The sequence below is a fragment of the Myodes glareolus genome, chromosome X, assembly GCF_982192425.1.
Source record: "Myodes glareolus chromosome X, mMyoGla1.1, whole genome shotgun sequence".
Lineage (NCBI taxonomy): Eukaryota > Metazoa > Chordata > Mammalia > Rodentia > Cricetidae > Myodes > Myodes glareolus.
In genome coordinates, this window is record NC_142053.1 from 18,431,146 (window position 1) to 18,455,659 (window position 24,514).

A 24,514-nucleotide genomic window follows, 5' to 3' on the forward strand; every position below is an offset into this window, starting at 1 on the left:
CCAACAGCAGCTTCACAGAGAAAGCCTGTCTCAAAAACAAAAGAAGAGGGGGGGGGGAAATAAAGATTTAATGAAATGTCACATGCAAACCAATTAAAATGAAGAAAAAGTAACCAAATTTATTTTTAAGAAAAAATTTTATTTTGATCATTCTTCTCTCATACATTACATCCCAACCAGTTTTGTCTCCCTCCACTCCTCCAGTTGCCCCCCCACCTCTCTTCTGCCCCATATCCACTCCTCCTCTGTTTCCCTTCAGCCAAGAGCAGGCCTTCCAGGGATATCTACTGAACATGAAATATTAAGTTACAATAAGACTGGGCACAAACCCTCATATCAAGGCTGGATGAGGCAACCCAGCAGGAAAAAAAAGGGTTCCAAGAACAGGCAAAAGAGTCAGAGACAGCCCCCACTCTCACTGTTAGGAGTCCCACAAGAAGACCAAGTTACTCATTCATAACATACATGCAGAGCAGTGCTGTGCAGTCTCCCTGATTGTCCATTCAGTCTCTGTTAGCCCCTATGAGCCCTGCTTAGTTGATTCTGTAGGTTTTCTTGTGGCATCCTTACCCCTCTGGTTCCTACGATTCTTCCTCCACTCTTTCCCCAGTGTTCCCTGAGCTCCTAATGTTTGGCTGTGTATCTCTGCATCTGTTCCCATCAGTTGCTGGATGAAGGCTCTCTGATGATGATTATGCCAGGCTCTGGTCTATGAGTATAGTAGAGTATCAAGAACCATTTCATTGACTTCTGCTTTCCAGTTGTGTTTGGTTCTATCCTCACTCTCTGTGATGCCCAACCTCTGGTTCCTGACCATCCAGGCAGTGTCAGGCAAGGGCTCCCTCTCCTGGAATGGGCCTCAAGTTAGACCAGAGTCATTCGTTGGCCACTCCTACAAGTTCTGTGCCACCATTTCCCTAGCACATATTGCAGGCAGGACAGATTGTAGATGGAAGGTTTTGTGACTGGGTTGATGTCCCAGTCCTACTACTGGAAGTCTTGCCTGGCTACGGAAGACAGTTGGTTCAGACTCCGTACCCCACATTACTAAGAGTGTTAATTGTGGTCACCCTCATAGATTCTAAGGAATTTCCACTGAGAAGATTCTTGAGATTTTATTTGTACATTATGTACGAAGAAATAATGCTCATGAAAATGCCATTTCTGTGTTTATTTCTAAAATCACCACTGGTCTATTTTTTTTACAAAAAACATCATAGTAACATGCTATTTCAATATATTACCATTAAACTGGGATTGGATAAAATGCTTGCCATCGAAGCATGAAGACATGAGAGTTCAGATCTCCAGTATCCATGCAAAAGTCAGGCAATGATAGCACAGGCTCACCCGAATACTGGGAGGGATCAGGCAGAGACAAACATCAGACTATCTAATTATTTCAATCACTTACGTTAACTGCGGACATTTTGTTAGAAAAAGGCCATCCTTTATGGTCTGCATGGGAGAAAAGCCTGTTTATTGTAATTAGCCCTTGTGCAGGACTGATTTCACCTTTCTATTGATTTCACCTTTCACTATTCACTCACGACACTGCTCTCGAGAATGAAAACAATGTTTAAACGGAAGTAAACTTCCGTTGCATCTGCAAATGACATTCCCACTTGGAACGTTTCTTTTTAGACTTACTTATTTTTATTTTATGTGAATAGATGTTTTACTTGCATGCTGTGTCTGCACCATGTGCATGCAGTGCCCACGGAGGCCAGAAGGTATCAGATCCCACCCCTAGAACGGGTGCTGAGAATCAAACCTGGTACCTTTAAAAGATCAATCAATGCTCTTAATTGCTGAGTCATCTCCCTTGTCCCTCACTTGAAACATTTTATTTATTTTCTTGACAGGTTTCGTGCATGTGTATAATGAATTTTATTTTTGCCCGCCATTGGCCTCTTCCATCCCCCACTGCTTCCAGTGAAACCCTTCTTCCCAAGCAATCTCCTCCTACTTCCGTGTCTTTTGTGTGTATTTGAACCACTGAATTTCATTAAGATTGTATATCAGCATTTCATCTTGGATGGAGTAGGAGGCTCATATGGACTTCTACTTGGAAGTTTTAAGATGGTCTTTATTCAGGTGAATCAATGAAATCAAACTGAAGACCCAGATGAAAATCCACACATCTATGGACACCTGATTTTTAATAAAGAAGCTAGAAATACGCAATGGAAAAAGAACAAAACTAACAAATTGTGATGGTCTAACTGGATGCCAGCATGCAGAAGAATGCAAATAGATCCATACCTATCACCACACACAAACCTCAAGTCCAAGTGGATAAAAGACCTCAACATAAATTCAGATATACTGAACATGATAGAGGAGAATGTGAGGAATATAGCCTTGAATACATTGGGGCAAGAGACAACTTTCTGAACAGAATACCAGTAGCACAAGCAATAAAATCAACACTTAATAAATGGAATCTCATGAAACTGAAAAGTTTCTGTAAGGCAAAGGATACTGTGAAGAGGATAAAACAGCAGCCTACAAAATGGGAAAAGATTTTTACCAACCCTACATCTGACAGAAAGCTAATATCCAAACTATATAAAGAACTCAAGAAATTAGACATTAACAAACCAAATAATCCAACTAAATATGGGTTACAGATCTAAACAGAGAATCTCAATAGAGGATTCTTAAATGGCTGAGAAACAAAGAAATATTCAACATTTTTTGTCATCGGGAAACTGCAAATCAAAAGTACATTGAAATTTCACCTTATACCTGTCAGAATGGCTAAGATCAAAAACATAAGTGAAAGCTCGTGTGGGCAAGGGTGTGGAGCAAGGGGAAGACTCCTCCATTGCTGTTGGGAGTCCAAAGTTGTACAGCCACTATGATTATTGATATTGTGGTTCCTCAGAAAATTGAGAATGAATCTACCTCAAGACCAGTAATACCACTCCTGGGCATATACCCAAAAGGTGCTTCATAATGCCTCAGGGACACTTGCTCATCTATGTGGGAGTAGGGGGTATCTCTGACTTTTTTTTTTTTACCTGTTCTTGAACCCTTTTCCTCCTACTAGGTTGCCACATCCAGCCTGAATAAGAGAGTTTGTGCCTAGTCTTATTGTAACTTGTTATGCCGTGTTCTGTTGATATCCCTGGGAGACCTGCTCTTTGCTGAAGGGAAATGAAAGATGAGTGTGTCTGGGGGAGAGGGGAGGCGCAGGGAGGACTGGGGAGGCGCAGGGAGGACTGGGAAGAGTGGAGAGGGGGAAACTTCAGTCAGGATGTAATGTATGAGAGAAGAATAAAAGAAGAAAGGTAGGCTCTGTTACCTTTCGTTTTGTTTTTGCTATAGTAGAGATAGGCATCATTCAAACATGTGAGAATTTCCGGCCCTCTTGAAGCACTTTCGGTTCTTTTAGCTTGTAAAGGTCAGAAAGGGGTATGTGTTGCAGAGTAAGGGCCAAGGTAGATGATGAGTCAGAGCCCACCAGGCTGCTGTTAAACGTCCCCAACTGTAGAGAGATGTGAATTTGGTTTCGGAACTCCAACACTACAGGACTTCCCACAGCATCAAGACTGCTCAATCTGCTGGGAAGCTGCCGTTTCTGCCCAACCCACGACCACACACACACTCCACTAACACACCACCCGATAACCAACCAGTGTTTATGTGAGGCTATACACACACAGTACAAAGGGCCCAGCTACACCTCCTATGTATGTAAAGAATGGTAAAGATTTTGTAGGCAGGGGTAGGGTGGAACATTTTAAAATTGCAAAAGTAAAATGATAAAAGGCTCTTTGGAAGTCATGTGGGCAGCTGAAAACAGGACAGACCTGGACGTCTACATCAGAGGTTGAATAGCAGCTGATCTGGACAAGAATTTGCCTATGTGTGTCAGAGGAGCATGGAGTCTCCCAGTCAAAGTTCTTTTGTCCCCTCTTAATTGAAGTAGGGAAATTGGCAGCCATTTGTATCTTTATTCCAGGGTAAGTTTCAGGGTTTTGTAGCTGAATGATAATGCTAACCTCAAGATTGTCTGGAAGTTTAAATGAGATAGTGGATGGCAAAAGTCAACCCAAGACCAAAAGAAAATACATAGAATACAAGCTAGTGGCATCTAAAACAGCATAATTTTATTATTCTTCACCCTCTGGGTTGTTGCAGAAGAGCAAGTATGTCATGGGTAGGGAACACTGATGGCAGGGGCTTCCGGGGTCATCACGTGGCAAGTAGCCAGGTCACACAAATAAGATCCATCTACCAGACTGGGGCGATAAAGTAAACCTCACCTTGTCCCTCCAACTTAACAAAAGCAACTGTGGGCATCTGCATGGATGACCCTAACATTTCAGTACTTAAAAGAAAGTCACTCTCACCCAGATATTGCTAACCCTGAGCTTCGAGATGGGCGTACATGGTTTGTATAGGCTAGTTAGGCTCCTTAAAGATGCTGCAAGGACCCCAAAAGTCCAATTTTGCACCTATTGGGTGCTAGATGTCATGATCCTCATCTTCAGAGCAAGGCATTGCAGAAACTCATGGAAGTGCAACCAAGAAAAGGCTTGAATCTTCTAGAATAAGTTCTGCTCCAGCAGCAGGGCCCATGCTGGAATGGGGACTTGGTTCAATCTCCATCTCAGATTTCTCCACAACGCCCCTGAAAATCAGCTATCTGGAACTGAAGAACTAAATTTTCTAAGCAAAATATTTTAATGAGGAGGTCCAAATGGAGGTTTTTCAGCTTCTCCCTAAAGTCTGGAGTCCAGACGTTGAAGAAGGAGGAAGTCAGCAGCCTCAACCAGTTCCCTGATGGGGAGGGGAGCCTTTTGCTTATCATTTTTATTTGGCTTTTCTCTGAGGCTGGAGTGAGGTTGGCTGCAGTCTGGTTTAACCTGGAACTTTTTTGAGTTGTTTTGATCTCTTGATTTAGTCAGAAAAGCCAAACAGCCTCATAAAATCCCATGAGCTCAGGTCTGGTTTAAGGACACTGCTTGCAAAGCTGAGAGCTCATAGCTTCTAAGGGAGAGAACAGAGGACACAGTGAGGCGGAACAACGGTCAGCAGGTGGATCTCTGTGCATTCCACCCCACAACAGCTCTTTGGGACATTTTATGGGCTGAGGATTTGCTTATGTTTGAAAACCCCTGCCATCGGGCACAGTTGCTAAGGAAAAGGAGAGCAAAACTGAAAAAGGGCAGCAACTTGTGCCTGATGGGATATTTCTTAGTAGCGGGGACAGAGAGCGACAGGTAAATTCTTTAGGGCTTCTGGATCCACAGTAGAAAAGCATGATCATGCTGAGCAAAAAGGAATTCTGTTCTTCCCACCGAGGCTAATAAAAGTAGAGATCTCTTCTTCTCTCTGGAGACTGACTTCCTGGAAAACAGGGTAAACGTCATGATGAAGAAGCTAGTTTTAGAATCAACTGAGCCATCAGGCATGGTGGCATGCGCCTTTAATCCCAGCACTCAGGAGGCAGAGGCAGGAGGATCTCTGTGAGTTTGAGGCCAGCCTGAGCTACAAAGCAAGTTCCGGGACAGCAAGAACTATTACATATAGAAACCCTGTCTCTGAAAAAATGAAAAAAACAAAACAAAATAAAAAAGAATAAAACAAGCCCAGGGGTGAGTTCAAGGTCACCAATGCCTAGCTATGGGACCTTGAGCCACTTCCTTAGCCTATTTGAACTCTACATTCCTCATGTTGAATGGATGTATTAATAATGAGTACTTTCTATGATTCTAGTATAAGACCATACACTGGACGATAATGTCAGTTTATTTCTTATCACATCTTCTTCATGGTTATTTTCCTTGATTAAGTACAATGTGTGAAACCTCAGAAAACAAACACAAAACAACCCCCCTAATGCTTACTTAGAGCCATATTGTCTGTGGCCTTGATTTTAACTGTATCAGTATTCCTTTCTCATCATTAAATCTAAATGATGCACTTCATGAACCACGCTACACTATATATCATTTGCAAAAGTCTTTAAGATAAGAGAAATAATTCCACCAATTATCATACTTTTTATTTAATTTTAAACAATTTAATTTTGACCTTTGCTTAATCTTCAAACCTTGTTGCAAATTGTATCCTTTGATCAATGCAAATTAAAATACCTTAAAATCAAATATGTATATTTGTCCTTACACCAATCCAAATCATTTATTTCCCCTTAGCTCTATTTAATACACTTGCTAGCTTCGCTTCTGAAGTTCTTTTCTGGATGTGGTTTAGGATCCTGCTTTACTGGTACTGAAGTCCCTAAGGCAGAGAAAGTAGTAATGACTGCAGCCTGGAGTATGTCTCCCTGCTGCTTTGGTCACCACAGAACTATATAATGTTTGAGCTCAGGGACTATGCTGGTGGTTCTTATTTTTGTTCTTTGAGTAAGTTTGGGGAAAATAAATGCTTTCTAAGAAGTCCTGTGCGCTTTGCTTTTGGTTCTGTATTATATTAGAGATAAACCCCAGGGCCTGCTAAGAAAACACTCTTGGCCAGCACCTGTACTTCTGAGACACTTTATACTGTTTCATTGGCTAACTATGTGTCTTAGTTAGGGTTTCTATTGTTGTGAAGAGAGACCATGACCATGATAACTCCTATAAAAGAAAACATTCAATTGTGGTGGCTCAGTTACAGTTTCAGAGGTTCAGTCCATTATCGTTATGGTGGGATATGACAGCATGCAGGCGAACTGGTGCTAGCTACATCTTAATCAGAAGGCAACAGGAAGTAGACTGTCTCCATGGGAGTAGCTTGATCACAGGAGACCTCAAAGCCCACTCCCACAGTGATATACTTCCTCCAACAATACCACTCCTACTCTAACAAAGCCACACCCACTAATAGTAACACTCCTTTGGGGGCTATTTTCTTTCAAACAACCACAGTATAGCTAAATATAATTATAAGCATTCACTTACATTATTTCATTAAGTTCCCACAGAACCCCTATATGGTATGCCACTATATCTATCTATCTATCTATCTATCTATCTATCTATCTATCTATCTATCTATCTATCTGGGGGGTTTGAGATAAGGCTTCTTTTGGTAGCTTTAGAGCCTGTCCTGGAACTTGCACTGTGGAGCAGGCTGGCCTCGAACTTGCAGAGATCTGCCTGCCTCTGTGCCACCACCACTTGGTCACTAATTTTATAATAGTCTTATAAATGAAGCACCTAAGGCATAGGGAGGTTTGCAAACTATGAGCAAGTTCCTGAGACTAGTAAGTACCAAAGCTGGAATTGGAACATTGAACTTAGTTAGGTTGCATCAAATCTCTCTTTCCTTTCTATCCAAACTGTTCTGTTTGAAGCTTCTAATTTTGAATTTAGTGTAAAGCCCAGGTTCCTGCCCTTGGGCCTCAGACACACTTTCCCTGACCACAGATTTAGTGCTGGGGTGGCTGAACATCCGAGACAGCTAATCTTCATGGTTTCATTCGTCTTAGTGAGTCACCTTGACAGATTTGGGCTCAGATGAAAGAATTCAGTAGAGTTGCTTCTCTGGCAAAATGAGAGCCTGTTCAAGAAAGTTAGCAAAATACAAAGTGCATATTCGGACTCTGAAACTGAGATGAAACCAATAAAAATACTAATAGCGGAACCAAGGCTCTCAGAAGCTGCCGGAGACTCTAGTTGCTATAGTACACACTCTTCACGCTTGTTTTCAGGGCACAAAGCTACACTGTTAAAGTCCAAACCCAGTGAAAGTTTACTTACTTTCATTGCCAAGACTGGGGCTGGCAGATTCATGGCCATAGATTTTCTTATCTAGAAAAGAAGAAGAAGACATGAATGTAGCACCCCAGAGATCCCAGATTGCCTGTACTTCAGTTTATGGACACAAAACGTGATTTCTCTTATCAGATGTTGAAAATAGAAGATTCTTCTGCTCGTGAAACATCCTTTAACAACTTCTCCCCATCTCCCAGGCAGAGCTAATGAAGGAGCTCTAACGTAGTGTGAATTCTGGACTATCAGACACCAGTGAATGCAAACAACGTCAGCATTGGTAGGGGAATGTGAAGACTTAGATGATAAATATTTCTGCGAATGTGTGAAGCAGTCTTGGCAATAGACAATGCCTACATCCTTCTTTGGCCCTGATGTGCCTTGCTTATAGTAGATGCTCACTAAAGGTTTGCTGAATCAGATTGGAACTTTATAGAGCTGTTATGTTTGGGAAATGCTGATTTGAGCCATCTGCTTTCTAAGCAACTGTTGAAGCAGAGTTCCGCGGTGCGTATGCATAGATATACATATAAACATAGTTGTTCTCGTTTTCATTCTAAATCCAGTAAAAGAAGACAGAAATATACATTTTCAGAACTTTCCTAAGCATACAATTTGCATGATTTCTTTTCTCTATATATAGCTAATTAAACTAGGGAAATAGTGGGGTCCTATTTTAATGGGAAATTTGTTTTTAACATGGGACATAGTGTCACACTTTGTGGGCTATGCTGAATCGGCCCTTTGTGGACTGTATGCTTATTCACAGCAAGGACAACATCCAGTGGTTTCCTTCGGGTGTGAAACCACAGATATGTATGGATTAGAAAGTTGTGGAAGAAAATAATTCATCCAGGGTACAGGATGCTAGAGGATGCAGCCTTGGCTTCATGAAAGAGTATGGTATCTCTTATATCTATCAAGCATTTTACAAGAAAGGCAAATCTCCTGGCAGAGTGCATCACTATTTTGGTGAAAGTATAATGCACGTAATTCTCCCCCATTCATTTTCTTCAAAAAAAAAAAAAAAGACAACAATAGCAACAAAGGGATTCCTGTTCTCTGGTGAGTCTTTTACATCTAGATTCAGTCTGGTTTTTGTACAGAGGGAGAAGATGGGATCAGGGCGCAGAAACCTAAAGGAAAATAAGCAGGAGCCTGGGGTGCAGGAGGGAGTCACAGGCAGCCAGACACTGTTGTATCTGCAGTCAGCTATGGGGCGGCCTCCCCAGCTGCTTTGAATTTTAATGTGTGGAGCAGATGGTTGGTATAGATTGCCCTTGTTTTTGCCCAGGAGTCTGGCATCATTGCAAGTTGTCAACCTGTTTGGAGAACAGAGTTAAGAGCCTGTAGGTACGTCATAGAGCTCTGTTTTGCAAATAGATTATTCAGTGGAGTGGAGGTAAATATGAGACTCTATGATTTTAGGCATAAGCCCATCGTTTTTTCCAGGACAAAGCCAAGGCAACAGACTGGGGAGATTATTTCAGGCGAAGCCTGCCTGTCTGACTGTCTCCTTTAGCCCATAAACTGTGTATGTCAATGTGGCCTAGTGAAAACATATGGAAGTTTTAAGTAAAATCACGCCTCTTGGTGGCAGCCTCATCTATGTCCAGAGGGGCAGTATTTGTCTTAGTCCCTCATGCCCTCCAACTCACTGCCAACCACAATGAGCTTGCAAGTATCTGTTAGCATTTCCTTACAGTGCTCTGATTTTGGAGGCAGGTTCCCGTGCAGGCCCGAGCTTCCAGCTGTCTTGGCCGGGTTGCAGTTCTCCCTGGCGGCAGGTTCCAGAGGACGATTTAGGTATCTATCCTGCTGGAGAAAATGTAGAAAGGACCCGCGTCTCCTGTCAGGGTAGACCTCGGGAGCCGGATGCCTGTCGGGGAACATACGAAAGTAGGTAGGCTCTAGGAAGTCTGGCCTCGCTAGGGAGGGAAAATGCCACATCGGTTGAGGATGTGCAGAGGGGGTCTTGGGAACAGACAGCGGACTCTGGGCTAGAGCCTTAGGACCACATTCATTCAAGCTGCTGCTGCTGCTGGCGCCATTTGCAAGCGATGCTTCCGGCCGTGGCTTTGCCCAGGAAGATGTGAGACGCCACTGATTCGGGGGCATGCTGCTATCTGGAAAAGATTCAGACATTATGTTAAGTATTTTCGCCAAATGTCCAAAATAGAAGTAATTTACTATACATGGTATACATAAATATATATATAATGTATTTTTATTATTTGTCGTGAGAGAGGTGTGTTTATAAGTGCAGGAGGCCAGACAATGACTTTCAGGAGTCAGTTCTTTCCTTCACTGATGGGCTCAAAAGATTGAGCTGAAGGCATCATACTTTCTTGGCAAGAGGTTTTACCCACTGAGCAATCTCTCTAGCCCCATAGTATATTTTTGACTTAAAGTAAGCAGAAAATGTTTTTTAAAAAAACCACATTAACCACAGTGTCCATAAGTAGCTACTGCCACCTCTAGATTTGTTTATATTATTTTTCAGACTGGTTTTGCTTCATTAAAATATCATGAATATCATTGAGCATAGTGGCACATGCTTATAATTTCATGCTCCGGAGACTGAGGCAGGAGGATTGGCTTGAGTTCAAGGCCAGCCTGGGCTATACAATGAATCTAAGAGCACTCTGGGCTTCAGCAGATGCAGTTTCGAGAAACAAACAAAACAAACATCCTCCCACAGCAATGAATGGAGGCAAACACGAGCCTTTTTCAAGTTACTAATTTTAATGTCATCACTTCCTTCCACAAGATTTATGCACAAGCTTAAGCCCAGAAACATTAAGGTAAAAACATTAAACATTTGTTTCTCTCTCTTTTTTTTTGACTAAATCCAGAATGATTGCAGAAAGATACAATATGATTTAGAAAAAGGTAAAGTGGAAGGGCTTCCCATTTCAGAGGGAGACACAGAAGGCACAACAGTTTTGTTCTGTCTGTTCTGTTTCGTTTTTCATCAGGACCATTTTCTTTTGCTTAAGGAAAAAGTTGGATTTTAGTTCTTTTTACTAAAGAAGTCTTTTTATGGTATTAACTTATTTGAAAGATTACCTTATTGCTAATACAAACACTACTTTTTAAATGGCTGTAAACTGTTCTGCCATAAGTCAGAGATAGACTAACAAAGGTTCCATTGTGGGCAGCACAGTCAGTTGTTTCCATTTTTTCAATTGTGTTACCGACATCTCAGTGAACAACTTTGAACATTGCTTCCTTACGAAGTCTTCTGTAATGAAGTGCTTGTTCTGCTTCTGCTATTGGTTAGCTCTGTTGTATAGCTGGTACTTTAAATATGGCAGATGGGAGGACTCCACAGAACTGTATAAAGAAATTAGTTCTTACCTGTCTTGGTCTGTCACACAATTATAGGAACTGAAAGCAATCTTAGGCATGAAAATGGCAAGAAACTGGGCCATGGTAGCTAAGCATAATGGGCTGGTAGGAAACTAAGCAAGAAGAGTGAATGCTGGACCCTTTTCAAGGTCATGTGGACTGACTAATAGGGATGGAATCTCCTTGGGTTCCTATTCTAATTGCACCTAGGATAGTAGCCGACTCCGAGATCTCAAATGTCTACCATAGCTCAGACCATGAATGGATGTTTTCCCATTCTCAGCATCCACTCAGGCGAGAGCGGGGAAGGCAGTTCTGCCAGGTGAGGCTTAAATCCTGGAGCCTCTCATCTACCTAAGATAATGGAGGAGTGGGCAGGGAGGGGAGCGTGGCTGGGGTGGCAAAAACAAGTCTGTCTGAGACACTGCTTCCCTTTCTCTCCATGGGCACCTCTTTCAGCTCTCCTCAACATTTAGTTTGAATGGATTTTGTATAAAATGAAAAAATCATCTTAGAGGCCAATGTAGTGCTGCTGGAGGATCTCTACCCATCATGGTAGCTTTGCCTGTTATATGGATGGCAAATGTAAAAGAAGCCAGATCACATATGACACAGGCATTCTGCTCAGCATCTCACATCCCTCCCATCAAGCAATGGTCATAGTAGGCTCCTCTAATAAAACAAAAGACAGGAAAATACATTGCAATATATTCACAGGGGTAAATACTACTTTTGAAAGTTGGTATTTCTAGCTACTAGAACTCAGGGCACTGTGTGCCCTGGAACAGAATGATTAAGCTGATTTCGTATAATCAGCGTCTATGCTTCATATTTAATGGGAGTACTGCATGTCCTAAGCACAAATTAGAAGCAAAGCCTGGCCCCTGACAACAGGGCAGTTTCCGTCTGGACGGCTTTACAGATCTCATACATATGCCTCGGGTGCTCGCTGAATGTCTGGGATGCGGAAAGCAGGGCCACAGAAGGTTTTCAACGCTTCTCTTAACTGTCTCTGTTCTAGTTAAGGGGAGTTAGGCAGTACCATTGTCCAAAGGCCCAGGTAGTCACTGGGGGCACCACAGTACAGCTTACATGGAAGAATGTGGAAGTGCACGTGGGATTTCAATCTTGAAGGCATAGCACCCCAATATTGTGAGTGGTCTGAGGGACCTACTTTTCTAGATCTGGTTTGGATGCTTGTGGCCCATTGAGTGGAGACCCTTCATTGGGTGGGCATTCTCAGGGTTCTTGGGCAAATATGCCTGTAGCAACGCCCATCTTCTCTGTGGGCATAGGGTGATACCTTAAACCATACCTTGGACTTTCTCAAGGTTGCTGCTGCAGTGACTGTCTTCCCCAAGTGCCTCCTCTTAATTTCTTCTGAAAACATGTGCAAGAGACCCCAAGTGGTGCCTTTTATACTTTCTCAAATACAAGATGACATGAATGGGCAGAGAGCATTTGAAGGTTTGGATTCAGAGCCACTTGAGGTAGATAGGAATTTTTACTTCAGTGAGAATATAGTTGACTTCCACTCCATATACTCCAACCCTAAGCATCGAGACCCACCTCTTAGTTCCACCCATGACTCTAGAATTCCTGAGACTGGTCTGTCTGAAGATCAGGAATGTCCAGAAAGTCAGAAAATTCTGCTCTCTCCTCCTCACTATTTAAGCTAAAGTGGTTGCTACTCCTCCCTCCTCACAAGAACACTCATTAGATACCACCATTCCCACCCATGCACACTTTGGAAATCCCAGAACCTTCAAGAAGGCCTTTGTTGTACTATAAAGTTTACACCCAAATCAGGGAATGATCCCACCTCCAGGCTTGGATGGGAGCCCAGACCTTCTATTCTGGACTACTTTCTAGACACACAAACGCTAACATTATCCTCTTAGAAATATGAATCTCCAGGCTAGAGAATATTCTGTTACTTTCTGTACTAACCTGCTTGTTTCCTTCACAGCAGTAGTTAAGTAATTTTATCATTCACTCTCTCTTTCACTCACTAGTGCTCTTTCCCATTACCCAGTATGAATGGAGTCAGCTCATTTCTCCTCTCCACCATCACATCCCTGGGAATTCTCACCATGCCTGGCACAAAGCAGGTGCTGTGTGCATATTCCAATAAATGTACACACATATATTCAAACACAAACATTAGATCATATGAATACACATACCCCCACATATATATATATAATTGCAAATATGTATGTATGCTCACAAATGTGTGCATGCATACACACACACACACACACACTACTCAGAACTCTTAATTGAACCTTTTTGTTTTAAGGTGATCCGGTAACTTGTCACTTTGCAACATTATAAAGGCATATATATATATATATATATATATATATATATATATATATATATACATATATGTGTGTATACACACACATATATATAGAAAGATAGATGATAGATAGATTAGATAGATAGATAGATAGATAGATAGATAGATAGATAGATAGATAGTCAGATAGACAGATAGACAGACAGATATACACAAACACATTCACAATCTCTACAATTAGTAAAACTCTTGGCTGAGTATTTCACTGTATTTGCTTTTACAAGATGCTGAGACTGGGTTTATTTAGCTAATAGTTTCGGAGGAAGATAGATTATTCAAACACAAGTGCTAGTGAAGACAGCCTAGTGAATGGCCTCATTACAGAAGTGTGTACAAGATTGTTTACATGGGGAGATAGGAAGCCAGGTAACACCTCAGCGGGCAAGTTCACTCTTGTATAATAGCTCACTGTCTCGGTAACTGAGAACTAACATGGAGTCTCAGGAGAACTATTTTATAACCCACTCTTTTTATTTTTATTTTTTAAACAATCTTATTTTACATGCCAATCCCAGTTCTCTCTCCCCCTTCCGTCCTCCCCCTGCTCCAAACTTCTCTCCACTCCACCCACCATTCACTTCTCAGAGAGGCTGAGGTCTCCCATGGGGAGTCAACAAAGTCTTTCACATCACTTGAGGCAGGACCAAGCCCTCCCCCATGTATCTAGGCTGAGCAAGGTATCCCTCCAAAGGGAATGGGTTCCAAAGAGCCCGTTTATGCATTAGGGATAAATACTGGTTCCCCTGCTAGTGGCCCCACCAACTGCCCATACCACTCAACTGTCACCCACATTCAGAGGGCCTAGCTTGGTCTTAGGCTGGTTCTGCATTTGTCAGTCCAGGGTCAGTGAGCTCCCACTAGCTCAGGTCAGCTGTTTCTGTGTCCTATATCCGGTTTGATCTATTCGATCCCTCATGTTCCTCTCCCCACTCCCCTTCTCCTACTTCCATCCATCCCTCTCTCCCACGCTGCCAATTAAAAAGATCTCACAGTTTCTCACGTCAGCACACTGAAGCTTTGTTGGGGACACAGTCAATGTGTAACCAAACTATAGCCTTGGTCATTCTATCAACAACAGTTTATCTTAAGGATATAATGAAAGATAAAAGCAAAATTTTAGCTTCAAGGATGCTTAAAGTTATGTTAATAATATACTGAAAGGTTAGTAATAATCTAGATGTTATAAAATTAGTAAAAGTGGTATATCTAAAACATGATACTCTCAAGTTATAAAACAGTGTCATACAATATGTAACAATGGCACAAAGATGTATCATTCTACTTATTGTCAAATTGAAAAATAGATTATAACCTATTATATGCAAATTGGCTTTGTGTAAAAATTGAGGTGTGTGCATTTGTGATTTCAAAATTTTCAAAAAATTAATATACTATTTTGAATGTTAAAAAATTCTGTTTCTTTGCTGAGCCGTGGTGATGCATACCAAGCACTCAGGAGGCAGAGGCTGGCAGATCTCTGTGAGTTCAAGGCCAGCTTCTTCTACAGAGTGAGTTCCAGGACAGGCTCCAAAGCTACACAGAGAAATCGTGTCTCAAAAAAAAATCTGTTTTTTTTTTAGATAGTTTAACTATTCTTTCAAGACTGACTCTGAACTGGTCTCAAACAATCCTCCTGCCTCAGTTTCCTGAGGGACTACAGGCAAGCCTCACTACCTCCAACTAAGCGATTTTCAAATCCAAAACCAAGAAATGACTTGACTGGTAAATAAGCAAACTATGAGCCACAGCTGTGAAGATAAATATATAACTGGATGATAGTCTTCCTCCTGACTCTCTCATCTGCTCCCCATCTCTCTTCCCTCCCTTTCCTTTTCCCCCTCTTTCTTTGTTCCTCTTTCTCTGCCTTTAATACTAGTGCGTAATAACCCCACGTGGCACTCTGTTTGAAACACACACAAACAAACACACAAACACACACACAAACACACACACAAACACACACAAGCACACACACCTTGCCCCAGGAAAGTCCAATTTTTGGCCAGCACAGTCTGTGCATGTTGACTTGCTCTTTGTCCACGTGGCTGGTGACACGTCTCTCCATATTTTATTCACGCAAGGACAAAATACATGTTCTTTGAACTAACTAATGACAAAATCACATGATAATTGAAGAATCATCTTAGAAATACAGTCCTATTTTGGGACACCAATGAGTCCTGCTCAGGCCTAGCCTCTCTTTGATGGTCAGTTCCCCCAAGGTACCTAGTCTCTCTTTTCTAGGTATAGAGGTTCCTTTTTCTGGCAGTTTGGATGTAGAATGTAGGTTTGTATTGCATCTTCAGACTGAGTGACCAATAGCACTACACTTACCACAAAGGGAGTCCTGCCTTTGTGGTAAGATTCTGGACAGGTGACCAGACTATGCACCTCTGTTTCCTCACCAGAAATATGGGCACAGCAATCAATAGGGCTGGTGTGAAGATACAGTAAGATAAGCCATATGACAGATTCTAGCAAAAGGTCTTCATATAATAGTCATGAGATAGATAGATAGATAGATAGATAGATAGATAGATAGATAGATAGATATAGATATATATACATAAACACATACACACATGTAAACGGAGGCCACTTGTTCATTTCCCGACTGCTCACACCTGAATAATCACACAGAAACTATATTAATTACAACATTGTTTGGCAAATGACTCAAGCATACTTCTAGCTATCTCTTACATCTTGAATTAACCCATTTCTATTAATCTATATATCAGCATAAGGCTGTGGCTTACTGGTAAGGATTCTGGGCATCTTTCTCCTTCGGCAGCTACATGGCATCTCTCTGACTCTGCCTATTCTCTCTATATATCTCTTCCAGCCTGGCTATATTCTGCCCTGCTATAGGCCAAAGCAGCTTCTTTATTAACCAATTGTAATAAAACATATTCATAGCATACAGAGGGAAATCCCATATAATACACATATACACATATTAACATATACACATATGTACATATATGTGTATATGTGTGCCCTCACAGTTACTGCCACCACCCTTAAAGGTAAGCACCATAGATTTGATTTGTTAGTATTTTATTAATATTATTATTTTAAGCAAACTCCCCCCACATATCCTACACTGGCCTCAAACTCACAGTCATCCTACTTTAGTCTCCCAAGTGCTGGGATTACAGGTATGTGCACAACACTCAGCTAGCTTTGCTCATCTTTACATTGTCTAAACTGGGGTCGATTTTGAGGAATGGAGTAAATGAAGTTATTCCTTGTGGTATCTGGCTCCTCACAGAGGCTAGGAACACATGGGTCCTTTTTCTTGCTGGAAAGGAAGGCACTGTGCTGACAGCACTCGAGGAACCACAAGCAGGTAGCAGGACTATAACACACATAACTATTCTTCATGGATGAGAAGCATGGTGTTTCTTTCCCATCCCACTAATGGCGGCAGATAGGAAGCCTTTGAGGATGACTCCAGAGGACCTGCGCTGGCTCAAGTCAGCACCACTAACTTTCTCTTAGTAGCCTTTGAGCATGTTCTCAGGTCTAAGAATGTACTTGGGACTGGGACTAGGAGGAAGGGGACAGGAAAATCAGGTTAGGACAAGACCCCTGAGCACCAGGACCATACCCTGCCTCAAGAAATAACAACTATTGAAGCTTTCCCAGATACTGACTCTGAAGTCCCCAGTGTCCTCTAAAAGAGGAGATAACTCCAAGATCTCTTCAGCTATTTTCTTTCCCAAAGCACACCCATTGTACATTATACACATATAATTAAAAGAAATAAATAACTCGAACTTAGTGGAAGAAGCCAGGAAACTTGGTGGCATTTCCATATAGGTCTCTGTGTTTGGACCTGGCATATCTGGCTTGACAGAGTGCCTTTAGAATGTGGGCAAATCCTCTATGGGTGCCTGTGAATGGGGCCTGTTCTCTGCCTGGCTGCATGGTGCCTGGGGTTGGCCCAAAGGGTTTAAGAGAATGCTAAGCAGCAGTCAGTAATGAAAGGCCACTTCATCAATTCTCACCATGTCTGAGGCTGCCTGTGTGTCATATAACACCACCAATGAGAACCTCCACCAGCCTAGACTTCTTTCATGGGGCCCTTCCTTGAGGTAGCCAAACTTAGGAGAAACCTGACTCCCAGCTATGATAAGAGAGACCTGGAGGGAGACAGTCTTCTCTTCAGTTTTTCGGTCAGCTAATAAAATACTTGCCTAGTCCCGAACCAAATGAGACAACATGTAAGGGGTCTGTGAGACTGTCAAGAGGAAAATGCAATATCCTTGAAGCTAATTGAAGAAGACAGTCCTCGTCTCTTTTTGGCCCATGGAAGCTGGTTTGCTAAAGAAACAAGGCCATGCCCAAGGTCTCCTGGTAGGCAGCAGCTCCCTAGACTCATATACAGTGAGGTTATAAGTCCCAGAAAACACTAGAACAGTCACCCAGCAAAGCACCGCACAATGTAAAAGCTCATGGAAGGGGCTTGATGCTCTCTGATCCTAATGGTTTGAATGTAGGCCATCGTAGCCATAATAATCATTCAAAACAACCCCCACAAACACAGCGCTTGCTACTTGTCACTTGGTATCTATTATTTCACTGACTTCTTGAAAACATCCTTTTGTACTTTGATAACGGTCCATTTTAGCATCACGGAAGCAGGTACAGGCAGGTAAAGTGACATGCCCTGTGATCACACTCACAGGGAGGAGTAGAGCTGCCTGGCACCAGGCTGACTGGATCTAAGGCTCTGTGTCACAAAGTAGCCCTTCTCTGTGGTGACTTTATCTGCGGACTCAATGTGATTTGTCTTCTCTGAAGCTCCCATTGGATCTTAACCTCTCTTGTAAGAGGTACCAAGTGTAGTTAGTCTACTGTGATTACGGGGCGGGGGGGTCCCTGTGATTACAGGGAGATAATTAGGAATTCAATCATGTCATCTGAATCAGTACTGCATGACTGATTAAACTACAGGTGGCTTTATGACAAGGAAAGAAGTCAGTAATATACATATTGTCCTGGTTCCTCGTTGTGTGACACACTGCATCACACTGCCTTGTGTCAATAATAGCGGAAATGGGCCCTTGACCTTGGGTCAGAACTCTACGCCAAAACAAGTATTTTTCTTTTCCTTTTTTGAGACAAGGTCTCATGTACCTAGGCTGGCCTTGAACTCCCTATATAGCAGAGTATGACTTTGAACTCCTGATCTTCCTGTCTCCACCTTCCACATGCTAAGATTGTAAGGATGTGCTACTCCACCTGGTTTTTGTGGTGCTGAAGCTCAAATCCAGGGCTCCAGGCATGCTAGAAACGTACTCTACCAATTGAGCCCCACCCCCAGCACAAATCCCTTTGCTTTGTTACATGCCCAGTCTGTGTCATTATGCTGCGCTCCAAATCTCAGTTCCAGTCACCCAAGCAGTGTTTACTGAGTGGCTTCCATGAATCGGGTGTCGTGAGGAGTGGTTGGAAAACAGCACTCACCAGATTTAGTATCCTTTACCATATCTCTTCCACATCGTTCTGACCCACAAGATTCTCTGAGAAAATCACATCGCTTACCTAGAAAATTAACTAAAGACGCAGATTCTGCAAAGGTCAGCACATCAGATACACACTGATGCCTTGTGTGCTCCAGAAGGAAAAAGGCAGGGTGACGGAGTCTGCAAATAGATGTCTTTGCTTATGGTCAGGGGCTTCACATGCCTGCTTTGCATAAATCGCCTCGCTTAGAGGCCATCCGTCTGCCTGTGAAACAAGGCATCCACAGTACGTGGGCCTGGCCACAGAAACAGTGAGCTCCTAACATCAGCAAGGCCTCAGCCCGCATGAACATGGTGAGAAGATAAAAGGAGCCACATTGCCTAACCCCATCAGGCACAGGAGCCACAATGTCTAGAGTCCCTTGCAGAAGTCCAGGAATCATTATTTTAAAACCAACAGATTATGAAACTGATATTCCACATACAAAAAACAATGCATCGCCCAGGTCAAGATTATTTTTGTACAAATGCAATTATAAATTGCAGTTTAAAGGGACCCATGAAGGCAAAAGTGCCTAAGGTCTATGAAAGGCATGGCGTGAGCCCTGATCCATGGCTTCCCCCAAACAAGAATTTAATCGCACATTGTGACATGGCTCTCTTGAGCAATAGACTCCCCTGACTCTGGGACAGGTGGGAGAGAGATGTGGCAAGACTCCTCACAGGGCCTCCCTCCGGCTTTACCCTTGCTTGCCAGACCATCCACTATTGGCTGGCAGGACTCTGGGTTGTCCTTTATCTTATCGTGGATCCTTTGGTGTTCTTGCCCTCAGGCCGGCAGTAATAATGATAGCCCTGGAAGCTGCTCCAAGAGGACAGTGGCAGAGCTCTCAACATCGTGCAGATTAGGAAACTCAGCACTAATGCAATCATGGAAACAGTGATGTAGGTGAGCTCATTTGACTAAGCATTGTCCATTTTACCCTAAATCTCTCCATGATGTTTCTTAGCCACACAGAAAGCCGAGATCACGGAGTACCTCAAAGAGCTGGTCTTTTGGTGAAAGCCTCCTCCCTCCTAACACTCACCATTCCTGAGGATCACGTTTTCACCATGTCTGGAGGAACTCCATCCCTGTGGCCTCTTGAACTTGCTCAGAGCTCTGGAGAAATGCTCGTCCACCACACTGCTGATGTCCCCTTGGAAGTAGGTGAGAAGGACGCACTGGGCATTCCATTGGGTCTTCACTGGTTTTTGCCTGCTTTTGACCATCCGGACACGAGTCTTCTTTGTTTCTTCCATGGTGACTGGAAGATAACACAGGAGATAACTGTGAACCGAATGAAAACTCTCACTGGCCCTATTTTGCTGAGTGGCTCAGCTCAAGTTTGGGTGAATGGTATTCTTTTCTTTCTTTTGCAAATTGGCACTTGTAAGTTTCCGAGGGACATTTTCATATGGATACACAATGTACTTTGACTATGTTGTCCCATTCTTAAGCATATACAGTTTGCTCCTACAAGTACAGGCCCTCATTGGACCCTACAAGGAACCACAGGGTTCTTGAAAAACAGCAAGCCCAATATAATGAGGGTTCAGGAAACAGCATCCCAAAGTTTGGCCAAGCACCGATAGTGGCCTTCTCTGACAAAAGGGGATTATCAAGCAGCCAGACTAGGCAAGCACCAGGAGAGAGAATGTGGCACAGCATTGAGGCCAAGTAACAGAGTGATTTGTCTTCTACAGAAGTACGCTCCTCCCAGATGCATGAGCCAAGGTCAGTTACCACAGTCTAGAGAGAACCAGCTTCTAGACTGCCCAGGGTGTCCAGAATCACCTCAAGCAGAGTCCCTTCGAGAACTTGACCAAGATTTCCAGTCTGTGTGTGCAAGAGAGTAAATTGCACCAAATCTCCCATGAGACCGTCTTGCACAGAACCCTGTCCATCTTCGAAACTAGCAATTACACTAGCACCAGCCTGAAGGTCTTCACACACACACATATTCGGAACCAAAAAGAGTCCCTGGGACTGCTTCTTTACCTTGAAACTCAACCACACTTGCTGTGTACTCTGGCTAGAGATCTATTTAATCTATCCAACCTTGTGAATTTAACACAGATGTCGAGGGTTTAATAGATTGCCTCTCTGTCTGGTCTGTGAGAGCCTATATGTCATGGAGACGTTCTCCCAAATCTCTTGATGTCTGAGCATGTTTTGGAACTCAGTGAACAGTAGCTGAGTGCTATTCCACGTCCTGGAAGTACAATGCAAGGAAAACATAGACGATTAGGAGGCAGATGGCCTGAGGTTTTCCTCAGTGAACAACCTGGAGGAGGAGGAGGATAGCAAATCCCTGTAGGGTTCGTATTATTCTTAGAAGAATTCGAATAGTGTGAATTCTTCAGCTAGTCTTAGATGGTTCTTTTACAGTTAGACTGTGCTGGGGACATTAGGAAGGAATTTGGCAACAAGCAGGGGATCTTTCTAACTTGTTTTCTTCTGTTTTGCTTTTCAAGACAGGGTTTCTCTGTAGTTTTTGCCTATCCTAGAACTCACTCTGTAGACCAAACTGGCCTCAAATGGGGAACCTTTCTAAACGGCTCTCCTTTGGGATCATTCTGCTCCAGCCATACACACACAAATGCTTCTACATACGCATCAATAACAGTTGTGTTTACAATATCCCCCCAAAGGGAACTGACTAAATAAGTATATTACCAGGAAAATGCCTTTTCTGCGATATACTCATGCCATGAACTATTTATTACTTAGCAAAAAAAAGTAGAGCAAGCTACCACTACACACAACACAGATAAATCTTATTATATTGAGTGAAAAGACCAAATCGAAAATACCACATCTATGGTTTCACATATATGAAAGAAACACAGACAACCTGTCAGAACAGTGGATGCTTGTGGCATAGATACTGAAGAGGAAGGGGTAAGAAGAAACCCTCACCTCTATTGCCAATGTCCCATATCTTTTTCTCCAGTGCACGAAGGTGTCTAGCAAGGTCTCTCTATGCAGCCCAGGCTGATCTCAGATGTATACTTCTCTGGTTTCAGACTCCCGAGAATTGGATTATAGGCCCTGAAACACCATGTGCTTGGCCATGTCTCACCTCTGTCTTTGATGCGTGCGGCAGTTTCTATATTTGTCAAAACTCATCATACGTATAGTTCAATAAAAACAATTTAAAAAAATCATAATATTGTACACTGGAGATCTATTTTACAGCAGGAGAATTATTCCTCGATAAAACTACCATGCATTTTCAGATACTTGGAGTTGTCAATACAAAAAAAGGGGGGGGTTAGGATGATAAAGAAGTGAGTACGTGGAGACAGTAGCATTTTAAAGCTACAGCCTATATAAACACCTGTTTGTGTTGGAAGCTATCCTATATCTCCGCCAGTGTCTTGATCTTCGAAGCAGATATTATCACTCCCATTTTAAAATAAGCAAAGTAGATGTTAGAGAGGGTGAAATAAAGTTAGATCGCGGCAAAGCTGGTATTCAGATTCAGGTCTCTTGGGCTCTAGCCTGGATCTACTTCTAACTATTCTACCTGATGAATGGAAAAGTCTCTCTCCCTCTTCTAGCCTTGGTGTCTCCATCTATTAAATGTGGGGATGGGACAGACCTCTAGTCCTAAAAGGACTGTGAGCCAGGACACTAAGGCAACCATATGTCTTCCCTAATGAGATGCAAGCAAAGCCCCCAGAATTCTCCTTCGGGGCTTTCCTTAAAGGCTCCAGCTGCCTGATGCTGCAGGTGCCGCTTACCTCTGCAGGACAGTCCTTTCAGGCTCTCCCTCGCCAGCAGCCACCCTGCTTGTCTCAGGCTTGACACAGCTTGCAATCTCTTAGCTAATTTGCCCTGAAGCCACACAGAAAGAACTAGCCAGATTCTTGGGATAGCATGGCCACGGCAACATTTCTGGTCTCACTGGGTATAGACTAAGAAAGCACATGGCAAACGACTGTACCAGAGAAAAGCCAGCCATCATCCCAGCTCACTTGGAGAGCTCACACTATAGGCTAGTAGAGCCCTTGAATCGACCACAAATTCTACCACTGCCCCTCTTTCCTCTGCACACACAGGAGTGCATACTCAGCAAGTCTAACTTCTCTGGATCCAGCCTGCAAGGAATTCTCTGGGCTATACTTAACTCCATTCAAAACAGCAATTGATGAATATTTAAATCCAGAGAGTTAATCTGGGTGCTATGATATATCCATGTGGTTCCAGCATGCTGAGAAAATCAGAACCAGAGGACCACTTGAGCTTAAGAGTTTAAGACAAACCTGGGCAACACAGTGAACCCCAGCTTTAAAAAATGAGTAAATTGATTCTAAAGGGATATACATTCTGATAATTGTAATTTAGTTTAATCCTATGAAGAACTAAATTGCACGACATCCCTGTGAAAAACTCGAGAGTCTCATCTTCCAATGAGAGAGGGATGGTCTGACCCGGGTGAAAAAGATACTGTAAAGCCGACTCTAAGAAGACATCAGGAACAAAAATAAAGACCCTGAGTGTTCCAAGCGGACCTTGAAATATTATCCAAACTACTGTAGAACATCTTAGAAGAAGGAATCCAGAGCCAGAAGTCCAGCCTCCAGTCTGTCACATGGACACTCTAAAGACACGTTCACCACATTCCTGCAAAATGCATCAAGTACCACTAAGCTGGGGAGCAGAGTCAGTGATGGTGGTTGCCACAATGACCAACTTGAGTGAAATCTGCTCCCCCAAAAGCCGGATTCAATCTCACTTAGCACAGTATGTCACGACATCCAACTCACTCCCATGTGAATTTCCATCCACCTTCCCACTCGCAAGTTCCCAGCTTCTCTTACCTTAATTCTCTGCTACTATCCGAGACAGCACAATCCTCCCGTTTTGGAGTAGCTCAACAACTGTGGAAGCAGCAGCTGGAGATGAGTACCCTCCCCTTGAAATGCTCTACCCCTCTCTCTGGGGCTGTGGAAGGCGTTCCCTTCTAGCTATCTATTAAGAATGCAGAAAATGCACTCCAGCGAGTCAACCTGGTTGGGCACCTGCAGGAATGAGGAAAAGAGATAGCTATTTTTTATTTGTTCGTTTTTTTTTCATTAAAAAGCATGTTGTGGTATTGTCTCCTCAACTGAAAGCCAATTGTTTGCACATAACCACTTTGCGCAGAATCAGGTACATCTAAGACATTGTTGTGGGGATTCCATAAAATTGATGTCACAGCAAATTTCAGGAACTGGGAGTCCACATAGCTTATCTCTAGTTTTTTCCTCTCTCCTTGAAAAACAAGGGGGGTGGGGTCAGGCCAAAACCTGGTCTTGTCACAGCCTTCCTTGGGTTGCAGAGGGAGGGACAGAGTTTTCTGATCCTGCAGTAGATAGAGCAGGGGCTCCTGTCTTTATTTAATTAAGTCAGCAAGCAGCACCTTTTTGGCCTCTGGATCTGTTCTTTGATCCTGTGTTAATCAGTTTTCTGTGAGTGTGGCAAAATACCTCAGTTCTTAGTCTGTGAGCCACCACCCCTTTCTCAGGAGTTATCCTTCGGCTATCCTGAATATCAGCAATTTGCA

The 24,514-nt window shown here is 42.8% G+C and overlaps 1 protein-coding gene across 1 annotated transcript; it reads right to left on the bottom strand.

Moving 5' to 3' along the window:
* Nucleotides 1–4,096: 4,096 nt before the first annotated feature.
* Vgll1 (vestigial like family member 1) lies at nucleotides 4,097–23,942 on the bottom strand. Its single transcript, XM_048457685.3, has 5 exons — nucleotides 23,790–23,942; nucleotides 20,009–20,227; nucleotides 9,434–9,856; nucleotides 7,719–7,769; nucleotides 4,097–5,361 (listed from the first exon to the last, which is right to left on the bottom strand). The coding sequence occupies exons 2-5, from the start codon at nucleotides 20,220–20,222 to the stop codon at nucleotides 5,318–5,320; spliced, it is 732 nt and encodes a 243-aa protein (XP_048313642.2). The 5' UTR covers nucleotides 20,223–20,227; nucleotides 23,790–23,942; the 3' UTR covers nucleotides 4,097–5,317.
* Nucleotides 23,943–24,514: the final 572 nt, after the last annotated feature.